Source organism: Bufo bufo, chromosome 1 (assembly GCF_905171765.1).
Source record: "Bufo bufo chromosome 1, aBufBuf1.1, whole genome shotgun sequence".
NCBI classification, from domain to species: domain Eukaryota; kingdom Metazoa; phylum Chordata; class Amphibia; order Anura; family Bufonidae; genus Bufo; species Bufo bufo.
Genome location: NC_053389.1, coordinates 551,252,584 through 551,273,535, shown reverse-complemented (window position 1 = coordinate 551,273,535; position 20,952 = coordinate 551,252,584). Strand labels below are relative to the sequence as shown.

Here is a 20,952-nt window from a genome sequence, read left to right as displayed (position 1 = left end):
CGACAGAACTGGAACATGAGTCACCGCCCACTGGAGGATCCTTTCCGCCTCCTGCATCACCGTCCGGCTGCGGGTCCCGCCCTGATGGTTGATGTAAGCCACGGCTGTGGCATTGTCCGACAGGACCCTTACCGGTGGACCTGCTAGGAGAGAAGTCCAATGAGAAAGGGACCAAACCCCTTGAACCGTCCGGGCCTGGAGAACGCCACCCCAACCCAGGAGACTGGCGTCAGTGGTGACGATCGTCCAGGAGATCGGAAGGAAGGACCTCCCTGAAGTCAGGTTCTGAGGGGACAGCCACCAAGGGAGTTCTACACGAACCCGAGGAGGCAGACGGACCCCAGAGTCCAGACCACGCGATGTCCTGTCCCAAAAGGACAGGATCGCCCACTGCAGAGGCCGAGTGTGAAACTGGGCAAAGGGGACGGCCTCGAAGGAGGCCACCATAAGCCCCAGAACCTTCATGCACTCTCGGGTGGAGAGACGTCGGGAGTGCAGGAGGAGAGACACCGACTCCTGTATCCGAGAGGACTTGGGATCCGGAAGGAATATTCGAGCTGTCGTTGTGTCCATAATCATCCCCAGGAAGGTCACTCTCTGAGAAGGATGAAGAGAGTACTTCTGGAAATTGATCAGCCAGCCGAACTGTTCCAGAGTCTGAACAGTGATTCGGACGCTGTCCTTGGCCTGGGGAAGGGAGGGAGCCTTTATCAGTATGTCGTCCAGGTAAGGCAACAGAGATATGCCCCTGGTACGGAGAAGCGCCAAGAGCGGCCCCAAGATCTTTGTGAATACCCGAGGGGATGTCGCCAGCCCAAAGGGAAGGGCGACAAACTGGTAATGATGTCCACCAACAGCGAAGCGCAGGAATCTGTGGTGAGATTCTGCGATAGGGACATGCAGATAGGCGTCTTGGATGTCCACAGACGCGAGGAACTCCCCTGGAAGAAGAGAAGCAATAACAGAGCGGAGGGATTCCATCCGGAACCTCCGCACCCGCAGGGACCTGTTTAAAAGCTTTAGGTCTAGGACCGGACGCACCGATCCCTCCTTCTTTGGCACAACGAATAGGTTGGAGTAGAAACCTGCGCCTTGTTCCTCTAGGTGGACTGGGGCAATCACTCCCCCGGAACCCGAGAAGGGAAGAAACGTTCCGGAGGCCTGGAAGCGAATTCTATTTTGTAACCGGAGGTTACAATTTCCAGGGCCCAGGCGTCCCGGATGTGAGCTCTCCAAACCTGCTGAAGGGAGAGCAGTCGGCCCCCCACCGCAAGAGGTGGGGCGCACCTTCAGGCGGAGGACTGCTTGGGAGCCGCGGGGCGGGCTGATTGTGTCCGCGGGCGCCAGGAAGGTTGGGGCTTAAAGGCAGGCTTCTTGCGGGAGTCCCGAGCCACCCAGGAAGGGGGCCGCCGCAGACCTGGAAGAGGAGAAGCGACAAAAGGACTGGTTCCTAGAACCGGTGTACCGAGCTCCGAAGGTGCGCTTGGATCTAGATTGGGGCAGGTTGGTGCTCTTGCCTCCCGTCATGTCCGAGATAATCTCGTCCAGCTTAGCACCAAAAAGCCTGGAACCCGCAAAGGGGAACTTAGTGAGGGAACGCTTGGAGGAAGCATCAGCGTCCCAAACCTTCAACCAGACCTCTCTGCGCTGCGTGACCGAGAGGGCCGAAACACGCGCAAAGAGAATGCTAACATCCAAGGAAGCTTCACAGAGGAACTTCGTCGCCTGAGACATCTGGAGGACAAAGTTCAAGGTGTCCGCAGAGGCATCCTGCTCTGCGAGGTCCTGATGGCGGCGCTGCAACCATACCGAAAGCGCTCTGGTTACCCAGGCCGAGGCGAAAGCGGGCCACAGGCCTGTGCCTGCCAGAGTGAAGATGGCTTTGGAAAGAGAATCCAAACGCCTGTCAACTGAGTCCCGTAGGGAGGAACCGTCCAAGACAGGTATGGCCGTATTCTTAGCCAATCTGGCCACCGGCGGGTCGACCTTAGGAGGGGAAGACCACTGCTGCACATTTTCTGCCGGAAATGGATAAAGAGTATCCATGCGTTTCGTGGCAGAAAATCGTGATTAGGGCAGTCCCAGGCCTTCGAAAGGACCTTGGCGAATTCGCCATGGATGGGGAATACAACCGGTCCTGGTTTCCTAGAATGGAAAAGAGGGAATTCCTGGCTACTAGTGGAAGGAGATTCCCCCTGGATATCAAAGGTGTCCCGGACCGCCGCCACCAAGTCTGCCACCATGGTGGACAGCTTGGGCGAGGGTTCCAGCTCTGTGTCCTTGTCCGAGCTGGATAGTTCCCCTTCAGACCTATGGTCCCTGCGAGGAGGGGAAGTGTCTGAACGCGCCTCCAGGCGAGGAGGGGAAGCAGAGTCATCCGAGGAGGGATGCTGCTGCGTACGCTGCCTCTTAGCGATCGAGCGTCCTCTCTGGGAACCACTGGGAGGTGGAGTGGTGTTAGCCACAGGATCCGTGATCGCCATGCGTTCCATGAAGGCCATGGCGGCACGAGAGACTTGGGCTAAATCAGCGGCCGCCCTAGATATGGAAGAGGCTCAGGCAGGTTCCGCGGGCTCTGAAGGAGCGGAAGGAGGATTGGGCTGAGTGAGAGGAGGAGGGGGAGGATGATCCTGTCAAAGAGTCACAGGATCCAGTGACTGATAGTGGCAAACAGCAGACCTTACATGACCCCAGTGGGGCCTGAGGAGCCACCTTGGAGGATTTTTGGGGGGCCCCAGGTTTTGGCATGATGGCAACAATCCCAAAAAAAAGGAAAAGGTCAGGGTCTCCTACTGTTCCTGCAGCAAGCTGAGGGTTAAACAAACTGTCCTACCGCGACCAGAGGAGCAGTGAGAGCAGCCATGGGTGGAGAAGCGCTGAGACAGAATGGAAGCGCCGGAGCTGAAGAAATAGGGCTCCGCCCACCAATCGCGTCAAGGATGGCACGAAACCTGCGCGGGAAGTATGAAAAAACAGCCCCGCGCCAAAAACGGTGTAGCAGGGGTTAAGGATAGTGCCGAGCGGCCGCGGAGGGGTAGGAGAACTGAGCGGCGCAGGCAGTGTACCGCTGTGGGAGGAGGCCGAGGAAGCTGCCACTTCTTAAGAACGATTGCCCCAAGACAGGAATCCTTCCCCCTTCCAACACCACTCACCCAAGCGGGCCCTAAGTGTCACACAGGGAGACAGAGGGAGGGCAGGCGGTTCTGCAGGAGTGCAGCATATACTTATCTGCGTCCTGCAGTCTTCACCCTCTGCTCCACACCAGCAGGGTTCACCTCTTCAGTCAGCTGGCACAAGGAGTGGCAGTGATCTGGTAGGAGGGCAGGAGTAGGTGACCACCGATCTGGTAGGCCGCCGGAGCTGCAGGTCGAGCCCGGTTCCACTTATCTTCTTGAGGGAGGGGGAGGAGGTAGCCAGGGACGCCAATTCGACCCCGGCGCTCGCTCCACTGAGAGACCAGGGAAGCAAAATGCGACCCTGTGTCCTCCTGCTGAAAAAAATAAGAGTAGAGAGTCTTCAGGGACAACCCTGCAGGAACAGAAATGTCACCTCCTTATCCGACACTAAGTAAAGACTGGGGTCCTCCTGGTGGAGCAAGGGGGTATAGCCCGTGGAGGAAGAGCTCTCTTTTTTTATTTGCATAGTGTCTCCTCCTAGTAATGACCTAGGCTATACCCATGGTCTGTGTCCCCCAATGGAATGTGCGAGAAAATAAAAATATTAAAAACTTACACAGGGGAGACCGGGAGAACAATGTTAGGTGTGCTTCTCGACAGACACAAACAGACATGAAATGCTGCATCTTCTGTATACATATATATGCTTCATTTCAATAAACTACTATTTATCTGCTAGATATCTGAATAGTTAACTGAATGTCAGAGGTCACATGACAGACGCCATCTTTAGTCCTATTCACATCTCCTACAGATGCATTTTACAGGACTAAAATGAGGTGTACAATTTTTTTTTCATTACAGAGGCTATTGTACAGATATAATAAAGGTCTGCAAGCAAACTTTTAAAAATATATGTATATTAGAAAATTGTGTAACTGGCTACTCTAAAAACAAATAAATGTAATCATTAAAACCAGAATAACTCTAATAGCACATGCCAAAAGAATAAAATGGCTGAAAAAGCCCATTAAGGGCAAAAGTTAAACAAAGGTATACTTCATATAAAAAATTTATATGACTGGAACACACCACAAATACTAAAAGTGAAACCATTACCTGGTTATTAGAGATGGACAGTCGAAGAGGGGAAAGTTTTCTCTGTCTGTTATCTGGGGATTTCATTTTGTCAACGGAACCATCATTGTCTAACAAAAGGTTCTGATTTTGAGATTCCTTTTCTTTAGAGAGATCCTTTTCTTTCCTTCCTTTTTTCCTCCTAGTCTCATATCCACTGTTGAAATTTTCTGTTGGTTCAGAACTGCATCGTAGCACCGGACACTCTGGATTGTCTTTGAGACATGCACAATCCACCTTGTATTTGCTAAAGAAACAAAATATCACTGTTTTAAGAATACAATTCCTCATTAAAAGTATTAAGAAAAATCTAAGGTTTTGTTTTGTTTTGCGACCCATATGCGGAACCATTCACTTGAACGGGTCCGCATAAAATACATAAATGCTCATTCTGTCTCCGTATGGACATATTATTGTTCACATTTCCTATTATTGTCCGCATTAAGGATAAGGATAGGACAGTTCTAATAGGGGCCAGACATTCCGCAAAATGTGGGATGCACACGGCCGGTATGAGTGTTTTACGGATCCCCAATTTGCAGACTGCAAAACAGCCAGCGGCCGAGTGCACAAGCCCTTAGGGTAGGCAATTACTATTAGATCTGTGGGGGCCAGCTACTGCCAACACTCAGAGGTTTGAAGGGGCTGCAACATTTGGGTGAGCACTAGAGCCTCTTCATTGTGTTCAACAAGTTTTACACTGGTCTGTACTGCACAAAACCACAATTCCATGGAGGCTGTACTTGTTACTGCAGCTGTGTCTTGTTTACTTGCACATAAAGCTGCAATACCTAGCACAATCACTACAAAAAGTAGGTTATGTGCAGCACAGACCAGTGTAAGGCTACTTTCACACTTGCGTTGTTGTTTTGCGGTATTGAAATCAGACAGAGGATCTCAATACCGGGAAAAAAACTTCAGTTTAGTCCTCATGCATTCTGAATGGAAAGAGATCCGTTCAGGATGCATCAGGATGTCTTCCATTCCGTCAGCATTCCGTTTTGTGATCGGACACAAAACTGCTGCAATCTGCGGTTTTGTGTCTGGTCATAAAAACAGAAAAAAACGGATCCGGCACTGAAAATGTAAGTTAATGGCGACAGCATCCTGATGTGCAAAATAAAAATGGATCAGTTTAAGTGCTCGTTCACACAAATGTGTGCTGCCCGCTTTGCGGATCCGCAATACACGGGCACCGTTCCGTGGCCATTCCGCATCACAGATGCTGACCCATTCATTTCAACTGGTCCACAAATCCAGAGATGTGGAACGGAAGAACGAAACAACGAAACACTACGGAAGCACTACGGAGTGCTTTCTGGGGTACACCGCAAAAAGATAGAACTTGCTCTATCTTTTTGCGGAACGGAAGGATCGCGGACCCATTCAAATGAATGGATCTGCGATCCAATGCGCCTGCCCCACGGACGGTGCACGTGCATTGCGGACCGCAATTTGTGGTCCATAGCACCGGCTTCACACGTTCGTGTGAACAAGCCCTAATTCTGTTATCGCGATTCTCTGCCAGATATAAATACCAGAATTAACAATGCAAGTGAGAAAGTAGCCTAAGGCTACACTGAAAAATAATTGCAGTTAACGGATAAGTCCATTTTGCATCAAGGTGTGCATCCATTTTCTGACCTTTTATGCTTCTAACCGCTGCCAGTTTGAATGAATTTCATAGACTTTATTTACATCCAACCCCTGCAGTACCCTTAGTATATATTGTGTTCCCCCTTAACCGCAGTGCCCTCAGTTGATACAATGACCCCTCTGGACATGTAATGGCCCCATAGTGTCCCCAGTATATATAATGGTTCCATAGTGCCCCTCTGTATCACCGCATCCACTTGCATGTATAAGTGGTGTGATGTCACCACACTATGGGCGTCACAACCTGCAGCTCTTATTTTAACCCCTGAATGGCCCTTTTTTTTTGTGTGTGTGTACCTGTTTTAAAAGGCTGTTACACGAGTGCGCAATAGATTTTAATTGGCTCTTAAAATAGCCGTGTGATAGCAGCTACAAAAATGGTCATCACACAGCTGTTTTTCACTGTTGTCTCAATATAGCCTAAAATATGTAAATAATAAAGAATGAAAACAGTGCAACCCTTTTAGACAGGTGATCAGCGGGCATGTGGAAAGTCTGAATCACACCAATCTAATATTTATGGTATTTCCTGAGAAAGTCTAAGCCATCAATAAAAAAAAAAAAATAAAAAAAAAAATAATTATTATAATAATAATAATAATAAATGGAAAAGATATTTAAAGGGGTTATCCCACTTTGCATTTTCATACTTACTTACCTGCTGCCAGCGCGCCGTTCACTTCCTGGATTCTGGTTGGGGGCGAGCTTCATCTTGATTGAAGTCTTCTCCTAGCCGGGCCATGCGCTGGACTGAATGCGTACGCCGCCGCGCATGCGCCATGGTGACTTATTCCTGGCCAGTATTGTACAGAGCAGTCGTGCGCGTTCGCGGCTCTGTTCTATTCTTGCCAGGAAGAAGTCCCCATCGCGCATGCGCGGCCGCGTGCACGTTCAGGACAGCGACGGCTCGGCCGGGAGGAGAGAAGGAGTTTTCTGCGCAAGCGCGGCCACCTGGATTCCGGAGAAGAGCGGTGGCCGTAACCAGGGGAGACCGAACAACAACAATGAGGTAAGTAGGGATGAATTTTCTCAAAAACGGTGGGAATTGGTTATTCAAATATATTTACAAAAATTATCACTGTCAAATCATTAACTGATTTAACAGTGATCATTATGATGGGATAACCCCTTTAAAAGGCCAGTAAAATTTATAGGGGAACAAACACAACAGCTAAAAGAACAAAACCACTTGAACTGCATAAACAAATCACATATTTGACTCACCAATTTGCATACTCAAAGTCAAATGCAATAGTAACTTCTGCACCTTTTGGAATGTTGGAAATTGAATAAATATATAAATGAACTGTTCCTTCTTCAACAATATGCCGTACCTACAATGTGAAAAGAGGTTTAATAAAAATCGAGTACAATTGCATATAACAAAACAAGGAATTTGACTGCATAAACCCCCACATTATCGGAATAAATATCTGAAATCCTGTATACAGCTCTATAATTCAGTTCAGATATCCTAATTGTAGACCTATAATGAAGACGAGTAGTTTGTTTTCAATTTCATGCACTGAACTTTGTACTTACCTCAGCATTAGGTGTACAGGATCTTCTAATAAATCTAGCTTCATTGCCAAATGTCCTTGCATCAACACACATTTCTAACCCATGAAATTTAGAATAAAATAAAACAAAAGGGTATGGTCTATAAAGAAAAAAATATATTATTGAAAAAGATTGAATAATCTCAGCACATAAAAAAGGTATATTCAAAAAACTGTTACATAAGTAACTGCCATTTACTAGATCTATATATGCAAGCATTGCTCAGCAGTGGGTTAGTGCTACCAGCGGTCATTGTTGCATTTAATTCAACAATAAAATGTCAACTACACCACAAAGCCTTAGTACGGTATGTCACATTTGGGTGTCCTTGTAGGAAGTATTCGAAAAGTTTTAATTTGAAGTGAGCACCACAGATAGTTCAGCAAGCAAGCAGCCATGATTCTTCCTGATCCTGTCCTGGTGATTATGTGACCACCAGGTGCTTGGTAATTGCAGGAGCTGTTGGGTCTTAGGAGACTAATATCAGCTTTGAAATGGGAACTGTATTCCCTTCTGAAGCTGGGGCAAATACGTCAGCCCCAGTTACAAGAGAAATTAGAAAAAGAATGTACTATATCAATTTCCGCCAAAGGTCTTATATTACCTTACTGTGGGCACAATGTATCAAATAAAATAAAATAAAATGAAAATATGCCACTGCTAGCCCACACAATAGCTTCTAGCCTCATCCCAAGTGACTGTAAACTATACATTCCCTATATACAAATGTCTAACACAAAGACACATTTTATAAAATAATTTTCATTGCACTTTCTGCTAATGAAAAAAAACAAACTAAAATACACATTTTCTCTTTAAAATTTTCTTGGGTGTAATTCTAAAATAAAATTTCTATAAAAATAAATCTTCAGGTATCACTGAAAAATCAGCCCAAAAATTGTTAAAACTACCATGGGTTCAGCTTAGGGTCCATTCACACGTCCGCAAAATGGGTCCGCATCCGTTCCGCAATTTTGCGGAACGGGTGCAGACCCATTCATTTTCAATGAGGCCGGAATGTGCTGTCCGCATCCGCATTTCCGCATCTGTTCTTCCGTTTCCGCAAAAAAATAGAACATGTCCTATTCTTGTACGCAATTGCGGACAAGATTAGGCATTTTCTATTATAGTGCCGGCCATGTGCGGTCCGCAAATTGCGGAATGCACATTGCCAGTGTCTGTGTTTTGCGGATCTGCAATTTGCGGATCCACAGAACACTTACGGACGTGTGAATGGACCCTAAAAGTGTTATTCAAGTTAGAGAAAGATATCCGCTATCCACAGTAAAAAGGACAACTATTAGATTAGTGGGGGTCTTACCACTAGGACTCTCACTGTTCAGGAGAACCAAAGCCAAAAATCCCTAAAATGGATGTAGTCGCTGGTTGGAAACGTGCGTTTATTAATTTCAATGGGAGCTCCAAGAGAAATTAATTGAGCGGCAGCACAGATTTCCAACCAGCCTCTCTGTCCATTTCAGGGGGGCTCCACATGGTATGGAGCCAACCTTTCTCCTGGTCAGTGGTGGACCCAGTGGTAGGACCCCCATTGATCTAATAGTTTTCCCCAATCCTGTGGAGAGAGAATAACTTTCTCTAACCGGAATACCCCTTTAAAAGATAAACAATTAGTACCCTTGCCACATGTACCTACCTTTTAAAAAAGTAGCCATTAGCTTCAAACTGATCCCGAAGCATGAATTTTCCTCTATATTCAATTATTAATGTTTCAGGTTGCAGGTCTTTTGCAGCTTTTAATATTTTTTTGTTCTTCTGCATATAACTCTGTTGGAAACAAATCCATTTGAATGTTACACTTTTTTATATTATTAAAAGAGCCTCCTAACCAAATTTACACTTAAGCTTCCCGATTTGTGCACACAGTTATAAAACTGGTGGTAAGTTCATTTTAACCCCTTCAGGACCAAGCAACTTTTGGCAACAACATTTTAGTTTTACTGGCCTATTGAAATCTACGCTTAGACCTTAAGTACACAGGGAAACAAACTGTCTCACAAAATATAGGTTCATTTATTATTATGTAAATGATCTATCTGTAAGGGAGGGGGGGGGGGGGGGGGACAACAATGCTACCAAAAACCGGTGACAGGTTGTGTAACACAGGAAAAGGTAGCTATTCTAAAGCTGCCCATAAATCTGAGCCGTATTGCTGTTGATCTGTCGTCCATAGACTAGTTTGTACGAATGATCTGACCAACTAATCTGGCTGACAAGGGAGTCCGTTTTTTCAAAAAACCTGACCCCTGGTACGTTAGCGCAATGGCAAGTGATCGGCTGACATCAACCAATCATGCCATCAACAAGCAGTGTAGGATGAACGGCTGAAGTTTTCCAGGGTGGCGGATTACATTTTTGGCAGCAAGGAGTCTGCCATCAGCATTTATGCTAGTTTTCCAAATGTCATTTGGACGGAATGGTCGCAAATCGGACATTCGGGCTGACTTTAATCTCATGTAGTGCCACCTTTAGGGAAGTGATGGAAACATTTTAATAAAAATTATACGTTATGATGTGCGTGGATATATAACTCTAGTTTCCTAGTTTAAACAAGAAGTGGGGCATTACTTTATTTCCATGGAGCCAATAACCACTGACTAAGTGCTATAGCGGAGACCCATAAGAACCATACTAAACTTTGTAGTATGTCTATGCTATTAAAATGATTGCAGGAAGCACACAAGCATGTCAACACAAGTAAACCAATACCTCTACTGGAGGTTTAAATAAGAGATTGTTAGGGCTCAAGCTGGACTTTCCACATTGCTCCTTTCCGTCATTGTCACAACCAAGTCTTAGCGCTATCCTTTGAGCCTCCCTTTGAACACCTTCACTGTATTGGTTGCTGTTTGCTTCTTCATAGTGGTCCATCCAAGCTTTGATTTTACTCTCCCATCCATATGTGGGATTATCAGATGGATCAATTTCGGGGGCAGATCCCTAATAAACGAGATAAAAATGTAATGTATACAAAGTTGTCAGAGATTCACAGAGTCCATCTTATTCAAGGACTGTGTCTGTTATTGCAGCTCAGCCACATTTATTTAGAATGGGTTGATCTGCACTACCAGCATCAGTCAATGCAAAGTGGTGCCGTTTTCCATACAAAGTAATATAAAAAATAAATAAATCCGTAATCTTCAACAACCCATTTGAAGCACAACTCTATACACCACAGAAGAGGCTACTAATGGTGAAAGCCTATGGTATTTGCAGAAAAGTGTTAAAATAATTTTAGTTTGTTGGGTTGAAAATTGTAGTTGCCACTTCAGCAGACCACGTCTTAGTTGCTAATGACTGATGATGATTTTGACACAGTATTTGGAAATAAGCCATAGCTTAAAAATTTTATCTATGCAGTGCAGCATAATGGCATTGTGTAAGAAAGGACATTTTCTGAACACATTTAACCCCTTCACGCAACATCACGTACATGTACGTGGGGGAATGTGGTGCCTCACCGCATCCCCACGTGCATGTACGTGATCGGCTTTCTCTGTCAGCGCAGGGAGCGAAGCGCTGAAAGTTCAGTGAAACCGGCGTGCTGGGGTTGCTAGGCAACCAGAGATGCCAGCGGGAACAGAATCGGAGCTCTGACCCGCTCGCGATCGCTGTGATTGGTCCAATACTGCAGAGGGACCAATCGCAGCGCATCAGGGCAGGTAAGGGGGGGTTAGGGAGGGACTATGTGCTTCTCCTTCTCTGATCGTCCCAATTCCTGTCAGGGAAGCAATCAGAGAAGGAGAGAGTGTGAAAAGCTGCTGTACATTAATACCTACCAGATCGAATTAACCCCTTTTGTGCCGAAAAGCTGCTTCTGTGCCCCAGTCAGTGACACAGATCAGTTCTGTGCCTCATCAACAGCCTGTCATCTGTAGTCAGTTCTGTGACTCATCCCCTGCCTCATATATAATTAACCCCTTCAGTACCGATTTGCCACTCTTCTGTGCCTGATTTGCCCCAGCCTGTCCACCCGTCAAGACACCCGTGACTCCAGCCTGTCCGCCCGTCAAGACACCCGTCACTCCAGCCTGTCCGCCCGTCAAGACACCCGTCACTCCAGCCTGTCCGCCCGTCAAGACACCCGTCACTCCAGCCTGTCCGCCCGTCAAGACACCCGTCACTCCAGCCTGTCCGCCCGTCAAGACACCCGTCACTCCAGCCTGTCCGCCCGTCAAGACACCCGTCACTCCAGCCTGTCCGCCCGTCAAGACACCCGTCACTCCAGCCTGTCCGCCCGTCAAGACACCCGTCACTCCAGCCTGTCCGCCCGTCAAGACACCCGTCACTCCAGCCTGTCCGCCCGTCAAGACACCCGTCACTCCAGCCTGTCCGCCCGTCAAGACACCCGTCACTCCAGCCTGTCCGCCCGTCAAGACACCCGTCACTCCAGCCTGTCCGCCCGTCAAGACACCCGTCACTCCAGCCTGTCCGTTCAATAAAGACACCCGTCACTCCAGCCTGTCCGTTCAATAAAGACACCCGTCACTCCAGCCTGTCCGTTCAATAAAGACACCCGTCACTCCAGCCTGTCCGTTCAATAAAGACACCCGTCACTCCAGCCTGTCCGTTCAATAAAGACACCCGTCACTCCAGCCTGTCCGTTCAATAAAGACACCCGTCACTCCAGCCTGTCCGTTCAATAAAGACACCCGTCACTCCAGCCTGTCCGTTCAATAAAGACACCCGTCACTCCAGCCTGTCCGTTCAATAAAGACACCCGTCACTCCAGCCTGTCCGTTCAATAAAGACACCCGTCACTCCAGCCTGTCCGTTCAATAAAGACACCCGTCAGTCCAGCCTGTCCGCCCCCATCAAGACACCCGTCAGTCCAGCCTGTCCGCCCCCATCAAGACACCCGTCAGTCCAGCCTGTCCGCCCCCATCAAGACACCCGTCAGTCCAGCCTGTCCGCCCATCAAGACACCTGTCAGTCCAGCCTATCCGCCCATCAAGACACCTGTCAGTCCAGCCTGTCCGCCCATCAAGACACCTGTCAGTCCAGCCTGTCCGCCCATCAAGACACCTGTCAGTCCAGCCTGTCCCCCCATCAAGACACCTGTCAGTCCAGTCTGTCCGCCCATCAAGACACCTGTCAGTCCAGTCTGTCTGCCCATCAAGACACCTGTCAGTCCAGTCTGTCTGCCCATCAAGACACCTGTCAGTCCAGTCTGTCCCCCCATCAAGACACCTATTACTCCAGCCTGTCCGCCCATCAAGACACCTATAACTCCAGTTTGTCCGTTCAATAAAGACACCTGCCTGTCTGTCCCTCAAGTCACCTGTCACACACTCCCAAGTTACATAAATTTTTTTCTTAAAAATAACCGTCAATAGGTGTGCCATCCTCCTGTGTGTGTATATACTCGTGTCCTGTGCTTGAGTGGCACCATTCTGTAAAATATAAGTCTCATGCCCCATGTGGCATTGTGCCACCTAATACTGTAAAATAATACATTAACCCCTTTTCTGCCCCAGTAAGGATATTGGCACTACTCTGTGCCCCATACTAGACCCCTGGCTCAGCGCCAGCCATCTGTGCTACCTGTGACACCTGTCAATAAATTTCCAAGTGACTCGGGGAGTTTTTATCCTATCCTAAAGGATATACAGTATTAGTCTGCTGTTCTATTTTTAAAAAAAATTATATATATTTATTTTAAAAAAAATCTACGTTAGTTTACAGTTTAAAATGACTAAACGGCTTTTCACTGCCGAAGAAGCATATGCCGTACTTTTTGAGGACACTGACTCCAACAGTGGAGATGAAGTGACATTTTTAGTTTCATCTTCCTCAGATGATTCCTCTAATGATGAACCCCCTCGTAGGGGTCCTAGGGGTAGTGCGCAGTCGCAGCCCCGTACAAGTGACTATTCATGGATAACCGCAGATAACTATGTGCCCCAGGTGCCTGAATTTACAGCCACTCCAGGCATCAATGTAGATACAACAGGTTTCAGTGAAATACATTTTTTCCAATTATTCTTCACTGATGACCTAATTAACTTGATGGTGGAACAAACAAATATATATGCAGAGCAATTTATTGCCTCCCATCCAGACAGTTATCTCTCAAGGCCCCGCAAATGGACCCCTACTAACACGACTGAAATGCAAAGGTTTTGAGGACTTCTCCCAAGCATGGGCATTATAAAAAAATAAAAAATACGTTCGTATTGGAACAAAGATATTTTATATCACACCCCTCTTCACTGTCTTGCCATGCCGCGGGTCTGTTTCCAAGCTCTTCTAAGATTCCTACACTTCAGCAATAATAATGAATGCCAACCCCCAAGCGACCCCAGTTATGACAGACTCTTTAAAATTAGGCCAGTAGTTGACCACTACAATTCCAAATTTGGTCAAGTATATACCCCCCAAAAATGTCTCAGTGGATGAATCATTGGTCCACTTCAAAGGCCGATTACATTTCCGCCAGTACCTGCCCAATAAAAGGGCTAGGTATGGCGTGAAGTTGTATAAGGCCTGGGAAAGTGTATCCAGGTATACACTGCACTTTCGTATTTACGAGGGAAAAGATTCCAAAATTGAGCCACCCGATTGTCCACCGGTTCTGGGTATAAGTGGGAAGATAGTATGGGATTTAGTCCACCCCCTGCTGGACCATGGATACATCTGTATTTGGACAACTTTTACAATAGTGTCCCTCTCCTGAAGTGCCTTGCTGCCAGAGGCATAGGCACATGTGGCACAATTAGAAGAAATCAAAAACGGCTCCCTAAATCCTATATAGATCAGACAGAGCGTCGTGGGGAAAGCAGGGCTGTTTGCTCAAAAAATTTGATGCTGCTAAAATACAAGGACAAACGGGATGTTCTTGTGTTGACTACCATCCATGCAGATCAGTCCACCCCAGTCCCAGTCCGAGGAAACACAGAGCAGAACATCAAGCCTGTGTGTATCCAGGATTACAACAAGTTCATGGGTGGAGTGGATCTTTCAGACCAGGTACTACAGCCCTACAGTGCTTTAAGAAAATCTAAGGTGTGGTACAAAAAATTAGCTGTGTACCTAACCCAAGTGTCACTATATAATGCCTTTGTCATCCACAGAACAGCTGGTCCTGGGGGGACCTTCTTGCAATTTCAGGAAAAAATTATTTAAAAAAAAATAGATTTTTGGCGTTCAGGAAGGAGAGGGCAGTTTTTCATCCAGCAGTGCTTCTGGGGTATCAAGAATAATACGTGGGCAGCATTTCCCTGGAGTACTTCCCCCCACAGAAAAAAAAAGGCGACCCCAAAAAAGGTGTCGAGTTTGCTCGGTTAAAGGGATTAGGAAAGACACCACTCACTACTGTCAGACCTGCCCCTCTAAACCAGGCCTCTGCATTGGAGAGTGCTTTCAAGTTTATCACACCTCCACTGATATCCATTAAGTCCATTTCACTAATTTCTTAATTAATCCATGGCAAGACATTTTCAGTTGAGCATTTTTCCATTTGGCAATCCAATAATAGCTCCCCCCAAATTTTTTTTAATAAAAACCTTAAAAATTCCCATTATACCCCTAGATGAATACATTGAAAGGTGTCATTTTATTAAATAAGGCAATTCTTCAATTTCCCCTAGAGCCTAGTTTTTGCGGTTTTCACTGTTGGGGTGCCTCAGAGTGTCTTCAAATGCGAAATAGTGCTTGAAAATTATTCCAGCTAAATCTGCCTTTCAAAAGCCACACGGTGTTCCTCCCATTCTGAGCCCCGCTGTGTGCTCATACAGCACTTTAAAACCACATATGGGGTGTTGACGTATTCAGGAGAAAATGGGTAACAGATTATGGGGTGCATTTTCTCCCGATACCCCTTGTTAAAATGACAAATTTGGGCCTAAAGCGAGATATTCTTGTAAAATATGAAATTTTTTATTTTCACTGCCAAGTCTTTCTAAATTCTATGAACGGGCTATTGGGCCAAAGTGCTCAGTGCACACCTTGAAAAATTCCTTGGGGGGTGTTTTTTCCATAATGGGGTCACTTTTTTTTTTTTTTTTCACTGTTGGGGTGCCTCCGGGTGTCTTCAAATGAGACATGGTGCTTGAAAATTATTCCAGCAAAATCTGCCTTCCAAAAGCTGTGTTCCTCTCATTCTGAGCCCCGCTGTGCCCCCATATAGCACTTTATGACCACATATGGGGTGTTTCTGTAAACTTAAGAATCAGGGTAACAAATATTAAGGTTTATTTTGCTTTTAACCCATGCTCCATCCAGGAGAAATGGATCTAAATGGAAAAATCTGCAAAAAAAGTGAAATTTAAAAAATTCTTTGTGTGGTTTCTATTATATAAGCCTCACAAAGTGACTTCAGACATGAACTGGTCCTTAAAAAGGGGATTTTGGAAATGTTCTGAAAATTTTTAAAATTTGCTTCTAAACTTCTAAGCCTTCTAACATCCCAAAAAAATAAAATAACATTTACAAAATGATGCAAACATGAAGTAGACATATGGTAAATGTAAAGTAATAACTATTTTGTAAGTTACCACTGTCTGTCAGAGAACCAGAGAAATTCAAATTTAGAAAATTGCAAATTTTTCCAAATATTCTGTAAATTTTGGATTTTTTTTTTATAAATAAAGGTGAAACATATTGACTCAAATTCACCACTAACATGAAGTACAATATGTCACCAGAAAACAATCTCAGAATCGCTTATATAAGTAAAAGCGTCCAGATTAATTACCACATAAAGTGAAACATGTCAGATTTGCAAAATGTGGCTTGGTCCTTATGGTGAAAACTAGCTTGGTCTTGAAGGTGTTAAGACATAAAAAAAAAAAAACTTTTCTATGGAAAATAGTTGCACAGCACCCCAACGTGCTATCAAGTACCTCAGACAATCAAGTGAAGGAATTTAAAGAAAATTCCATCATGCCTTATTAGATGCCATACATTCAGCCCAGATTTCTCAAGAAAAAAGGGAAAAAAAGTAGCCCTTGTGGCAAATCGTGCATTTATTGGAGACACTGTCAGCACGAAATGCAGCGTAATTGCCAACAGCATGTTACAGAGCGGGGGAGCTGAGCAGAATGATATACACTCACCTAAAGAATTATTAGGAACACCTGTTCTATTTCTCATTAATGCAATTATCTAGTCAACCAATCACATGGCAGTTGCTTCAATGCATTTAGGGGGGTGGTCCTGGTCAAGACAATCTCCTGAACTCCAAACTGAATGTCAGAATGGGAAAGAAAGGTTATTTAAGCAATTTTGAGCGTGGCATGGTTGTTGGTGCCAGACGGGCCGGTCTGAGTATTTCACAATCTGCTCAGTTACTGGGATTTTCACGCACAACCATTTCTAGGGTTTACAAAGAATGGTGTGAAAAGGGAAAAACATCCAGTATGCGGCAGTCCTGTGGGCGAAAATGCCTTGTGGATGCTAGAGGTCAGAGGAGAATGGGCCGACTGATTCAAGCTGATAGAAGAGCAACGTTGACTGAAATAACCACTCGTTACAACAGAGGTATGCAGCAAAGCATTTGTGAAGCCACAACACGCACAACCTTGAGGCGGATGGGCTACAACAGCAGAAAACCCCACCGGGTACCACTCATCTCCACTACCAATAGGAAAAAGAGGCTACAATTTGCACGAGCTCACCAAAATTGGACTGTTGAAGACAGGAAAAATTTTGCCTGGTCTGATGAGTCTCGAGTTCTGTTGAGACATTCAAATGGTAGAGTCCGAATTTGGCGTAAACAGAATGAGAACATGTATCCATCCTCTGATGGCTACTTCCAGCAGGATAATGCACCATGTCACAAAGCTCGAATCATTTCAAATTGGTTTCTTGAACATGACAATGAGTTCACTGTACTAAAATGGCCCCCACAGTCACCAGATCTCAACCCAATAGAGCATCTTTGGGATGTGGTGGAACAGGAGCTTCGTGCCCTGGATGTGCATCCCTCAAATCTCCATCAACTGCAAGATGCTATCCTATCAATATGGGCCAACGTTTCTAAAGAATGCTATCAGCACCTTGTTGAATCAATGCCACGTAGAATTAAGGCAGTTCTGAAGGCAAAAGGGGGTCCAACACCGTATTAGTATGGTGTTCCTAATAATTCTTTAGGTGAGTGTATAGTTTATTGGGGGGGGGGGGGGGGAATGTAGTTTTATACATTTATCTCTGCTCCTTCTGAGTTCATGATGGTTTATTCAGTTATTATCAATGACTGACAGCATTCTGTGATTCTGTGTGTATGTAGAGATAGCAGTAAGTGACTGATAAGATGATAAGGGAAAAGCTTCAGTAAAACTTAAAGGTAGGTTTACACGCATCGCCCAGAAAAGCCAATTGTCGAGAAGGAAGCTTTTCTTCCCGACAGTAGGCTGCTCGTTCACTGAAAGACTCCTGCATTTACATGCAGCGATCTTGTCCCCATACAGATTCATAGTTTCTGAGCAGAACATTTAGACAGGCAGATTGTCAGGAACATTCATTCCCAATAATCTGCCTGACAATCGGGCAGTGTAAATCCATGTCGGGAAGGAGCAGCCAATGGCAGGCGGGGACAGGGACGAGCCTCGCTAGTATCGCGGGTAACACTAGGGAGGCTCATCCCCGTCCACACCTGTCATTGGTTGCTCCCCCCGACACCGGATGTTTTCATCCGAGCATGAGAAGAAGCTGCAGCAGATGTGGGGTTTTGGATCCTCACTGATCGGATGTTACTGACCTATCCTGAGGATCAGTCACCAGGTGCCTAGAAAATTAAAAGTTTTCTACTCTATAACATGTCTACAGATTAAACTGCATTTTTTGTGGTGACTGTTCCTTTTTAAATGTATAAATTACACATCTTGCTGAATCTTTTCACACAAAACCATGCATCAATCTGCTCAGCTACTTCTGCTCTAAACACATGCTGCCTGAAGGCTGTACTGCATTTCATGGTGACAGATTCTGCTTAAAATCAACACGATTCCATTGCTGTGATGGCCAGAATAATTGGATTTTTGTACTTACCGTAAAATCCATTTCTCGTTCAATTCATTGGGGGATACGGCACCATGGGTATATGCCCAGCTACCACTAGGTGGCACTAGTTATCAAAAAGGTTGGCTCCGCCCAGGTGGGCTATACCCTCTGCACAGCACTAGGCTATTCAGTTTGTTTGTACCAATAGCAGTAGGAGAGAGAAACAAAAGTGAAGAACCAACATGTCCTGGACCGGGAAAGGAAAAGAGAAGAGAGGCCCGGTGACAGAGGGAGGGATCTGTGTCCCCCAATGCATTGAAGGAGAAACGGATTTTACAGTAAGTACAAAAATCCAATTTTCTCGTCAATGGCATTGGGACGTCCCAAAGCAGTCCTCCAGGGTGGGATTGAAATCTCATGCAAAAAGAAGGGTGCACATGTGCAGAGGAACCATGTGACCCAACAGGACCAGGAGAGACCCTAGCATAAAATGGTTCCAAAGAAAAAGGGAGACCGTCAGGATCCCAAGGACAGGTGCCTGGAAAACTAGGCCCGCAAGAAGGAACAAAAGGGAAACACCCAGCTCCACCCAAGGGGAGAAAAAAAAAGCGCTAGAAGATAAGGGACAGGACCAGATGTCCTGCGCGAGAATCAAGAGCTGACCAAGAGTGCACTAGAGAGCCCGAAGGAAGGATCTAGAAGAACCAGGGCTCCCCCTGAGGAAATAGGAGAGTAGCACAGAAATGTCTGTTGGAAGCCACCTAGCGCTCTGCATAGATAAGGAAGCTCCAGGAGGAGAAGCCCTAAGAGGACCGACCCAAGAAGACAAAATAGACTATGAGGGTGGCTGGCAGGAGATAAAATGCCTGGAAAAAGGACGGAAGCAGTCCTCAACCAAAGACTTAAACTTTAAGTCGTCTCAGACCAAAACACGGCCTGTCCGTGGCCAACCACATGTAAAGGCCAGGGTAAAGAGGAAACTTAGGTAATGGTCAGGAGAAGGGAACGTAAAGACCTGCTTCCCATACAGAGGAGGCGAGGAACAAGCCTCTGAAAGACATAATATCGCTGTGAAATGTAAGACCAGAGAAATCCCTGGCCGCATAAAGTCACAGGGAAAAAAGGAACCAGTAGCAGGCCCTGGTAATACAAGCGGAGACCCACTGGTCTGAGAGATATTGGAGTAGGAGACGACTCCAAACAGCCTAAGTAGAAACTGTTCTCCAAACGAGGGAAAACTCTGTCCCAAAAGCGACCAATACGGTGTAAACTGTAAACCATAGCACTAAACAACTAGGTACCAGGTACTTGACCTGGGGCATGGGAAGAGAGGTTAGAATCTCAAGAAGGCAACAACCTATGAGGACCCAGGAGGGAAAAAGGACCAAACAGAGGACAAAAAAGCAGCTGTCATACAGAGCCTGTGCGGTCAAAATGCACAGCTTCCCCAGAAGGGAGCGGCCAGCTAGATGGTCTAAGAAAGAGTGGGGTCAGGGACTCCAAGCAGGATTACCCCGACAGAGGCTCAAGAAGGGTCCAAAAAACAGGACCACCTAAGGACAATAGCCAGAAAACCAAGGAAATAACATCGGCCATGGGTGACCAACCATCCTAAGTGTAGTGACCAGCCAACTGTATAAAACTGTCCCCAGAAGGGGCAAGTACAGCAGCCTGGATTTGGTAAAAGAATCGTCAAACATCCATATGTCAGAAAGGATGCAGAAGTAAGCAGGGAAAGCCGGGAGAGACTACAAAGACATTTAGAAACCAGCTACCAGCCGAGCACAATGAAACCCCCAGGGAAGGGGGAAGGAACTGACAGGTGCAGACAACAGCCAGGCCCAAGGGAACGGCCCTTCTGTCATGTAGCACAACTAATCAGAAAACATAAGGGAGTACCAAGAACATCCGGACCATGGAAGAGGTACGGGACCATGTCGATACCAGAGCAGGTGTGTGGCACTCACTAGTCCTGTCACAGCCACATCAGAGAGGACGTCCAGCGAAGACGCTTGTCGTTGACCATCCAGAAGGATTCTGTATGGTGGAGGACATCAGCGATGAGCCAAAACTGCAGTAGAAGCTGGTGCTCACAACGCTGGGTACTCTTGCAGGATAGAACATCCAGTGGTGATCCCTGTACTCTGCCAGGACTGTGCCATGTAACTCTGTGAAAAGAAAGCAGAGGAGCAGTAATAACAACGCAAGTACTCCATCATGAAATGGGGTAACGCAGCTGTGCAGCATGCAGTAGTACTTTATAAGGTTGACAAAGAACAATACTAGCATGCCAGCCAAAAACCTGCACACGGAGGGAGAGCAGTTGTCTGGTGCATACCAGGACTGGGAAGTCTTGTTAAATAGTGAGTCAGGCAATGATGTAAAAATCATTCCTAGTACAGAGGCAAAGAGAAGACTTAGAGTGCCTGGTTCAGGAGGAATCTCAACAGGCCAGCAATATACTGAAACGAACAAAGCAACTCTACTCCGCCCAGGAGGGGGCGGGGGGGGGGGTAAACATATG

At 46.1% G+C, this 20,952-nt stretch overlaps 1 protein-coding gene across 6 annotated transcripts in view; it reads right to left on the bottom strand.

Moving 5' to 3' along the window:
- KMT2E (lysine methyltransferase 2E (inactive)) overlaps nt 1-20,952 on the bottom strand; it is a 123,580-nt gene that overhangs the window by 54,208 nt on the left and 48,420 nt on the right. For all 6 annotated transcript variants that reach the window (XM_040412573.1, XM_040412582.1, XM_040412597.1 and 3 more), the window contains 5 exons: nt 10,197-10,427; nt 9,124-9,254; nt 7,452-7,569; nt 7,134-7,243; nt 4,236-4,500 (listed from right to left, as the gene is read on the bottom strand). In XM_040412573.1, coding sequence (XP_040268507.1) covers nt 4,236-4,500; nt 7,134-7,243; nt 7,452-7,569; nt 9,124-9,254; nt 10,197-10,427 — 855 coding nt within the window. The remainder of the gene's footprint in view (nt 1-4,235; nt 4,501-7,133; nt 7,244-7,451; nt 7,570-9,123; nt 9,255-10,196; nt 10,428-20,952) is intronic.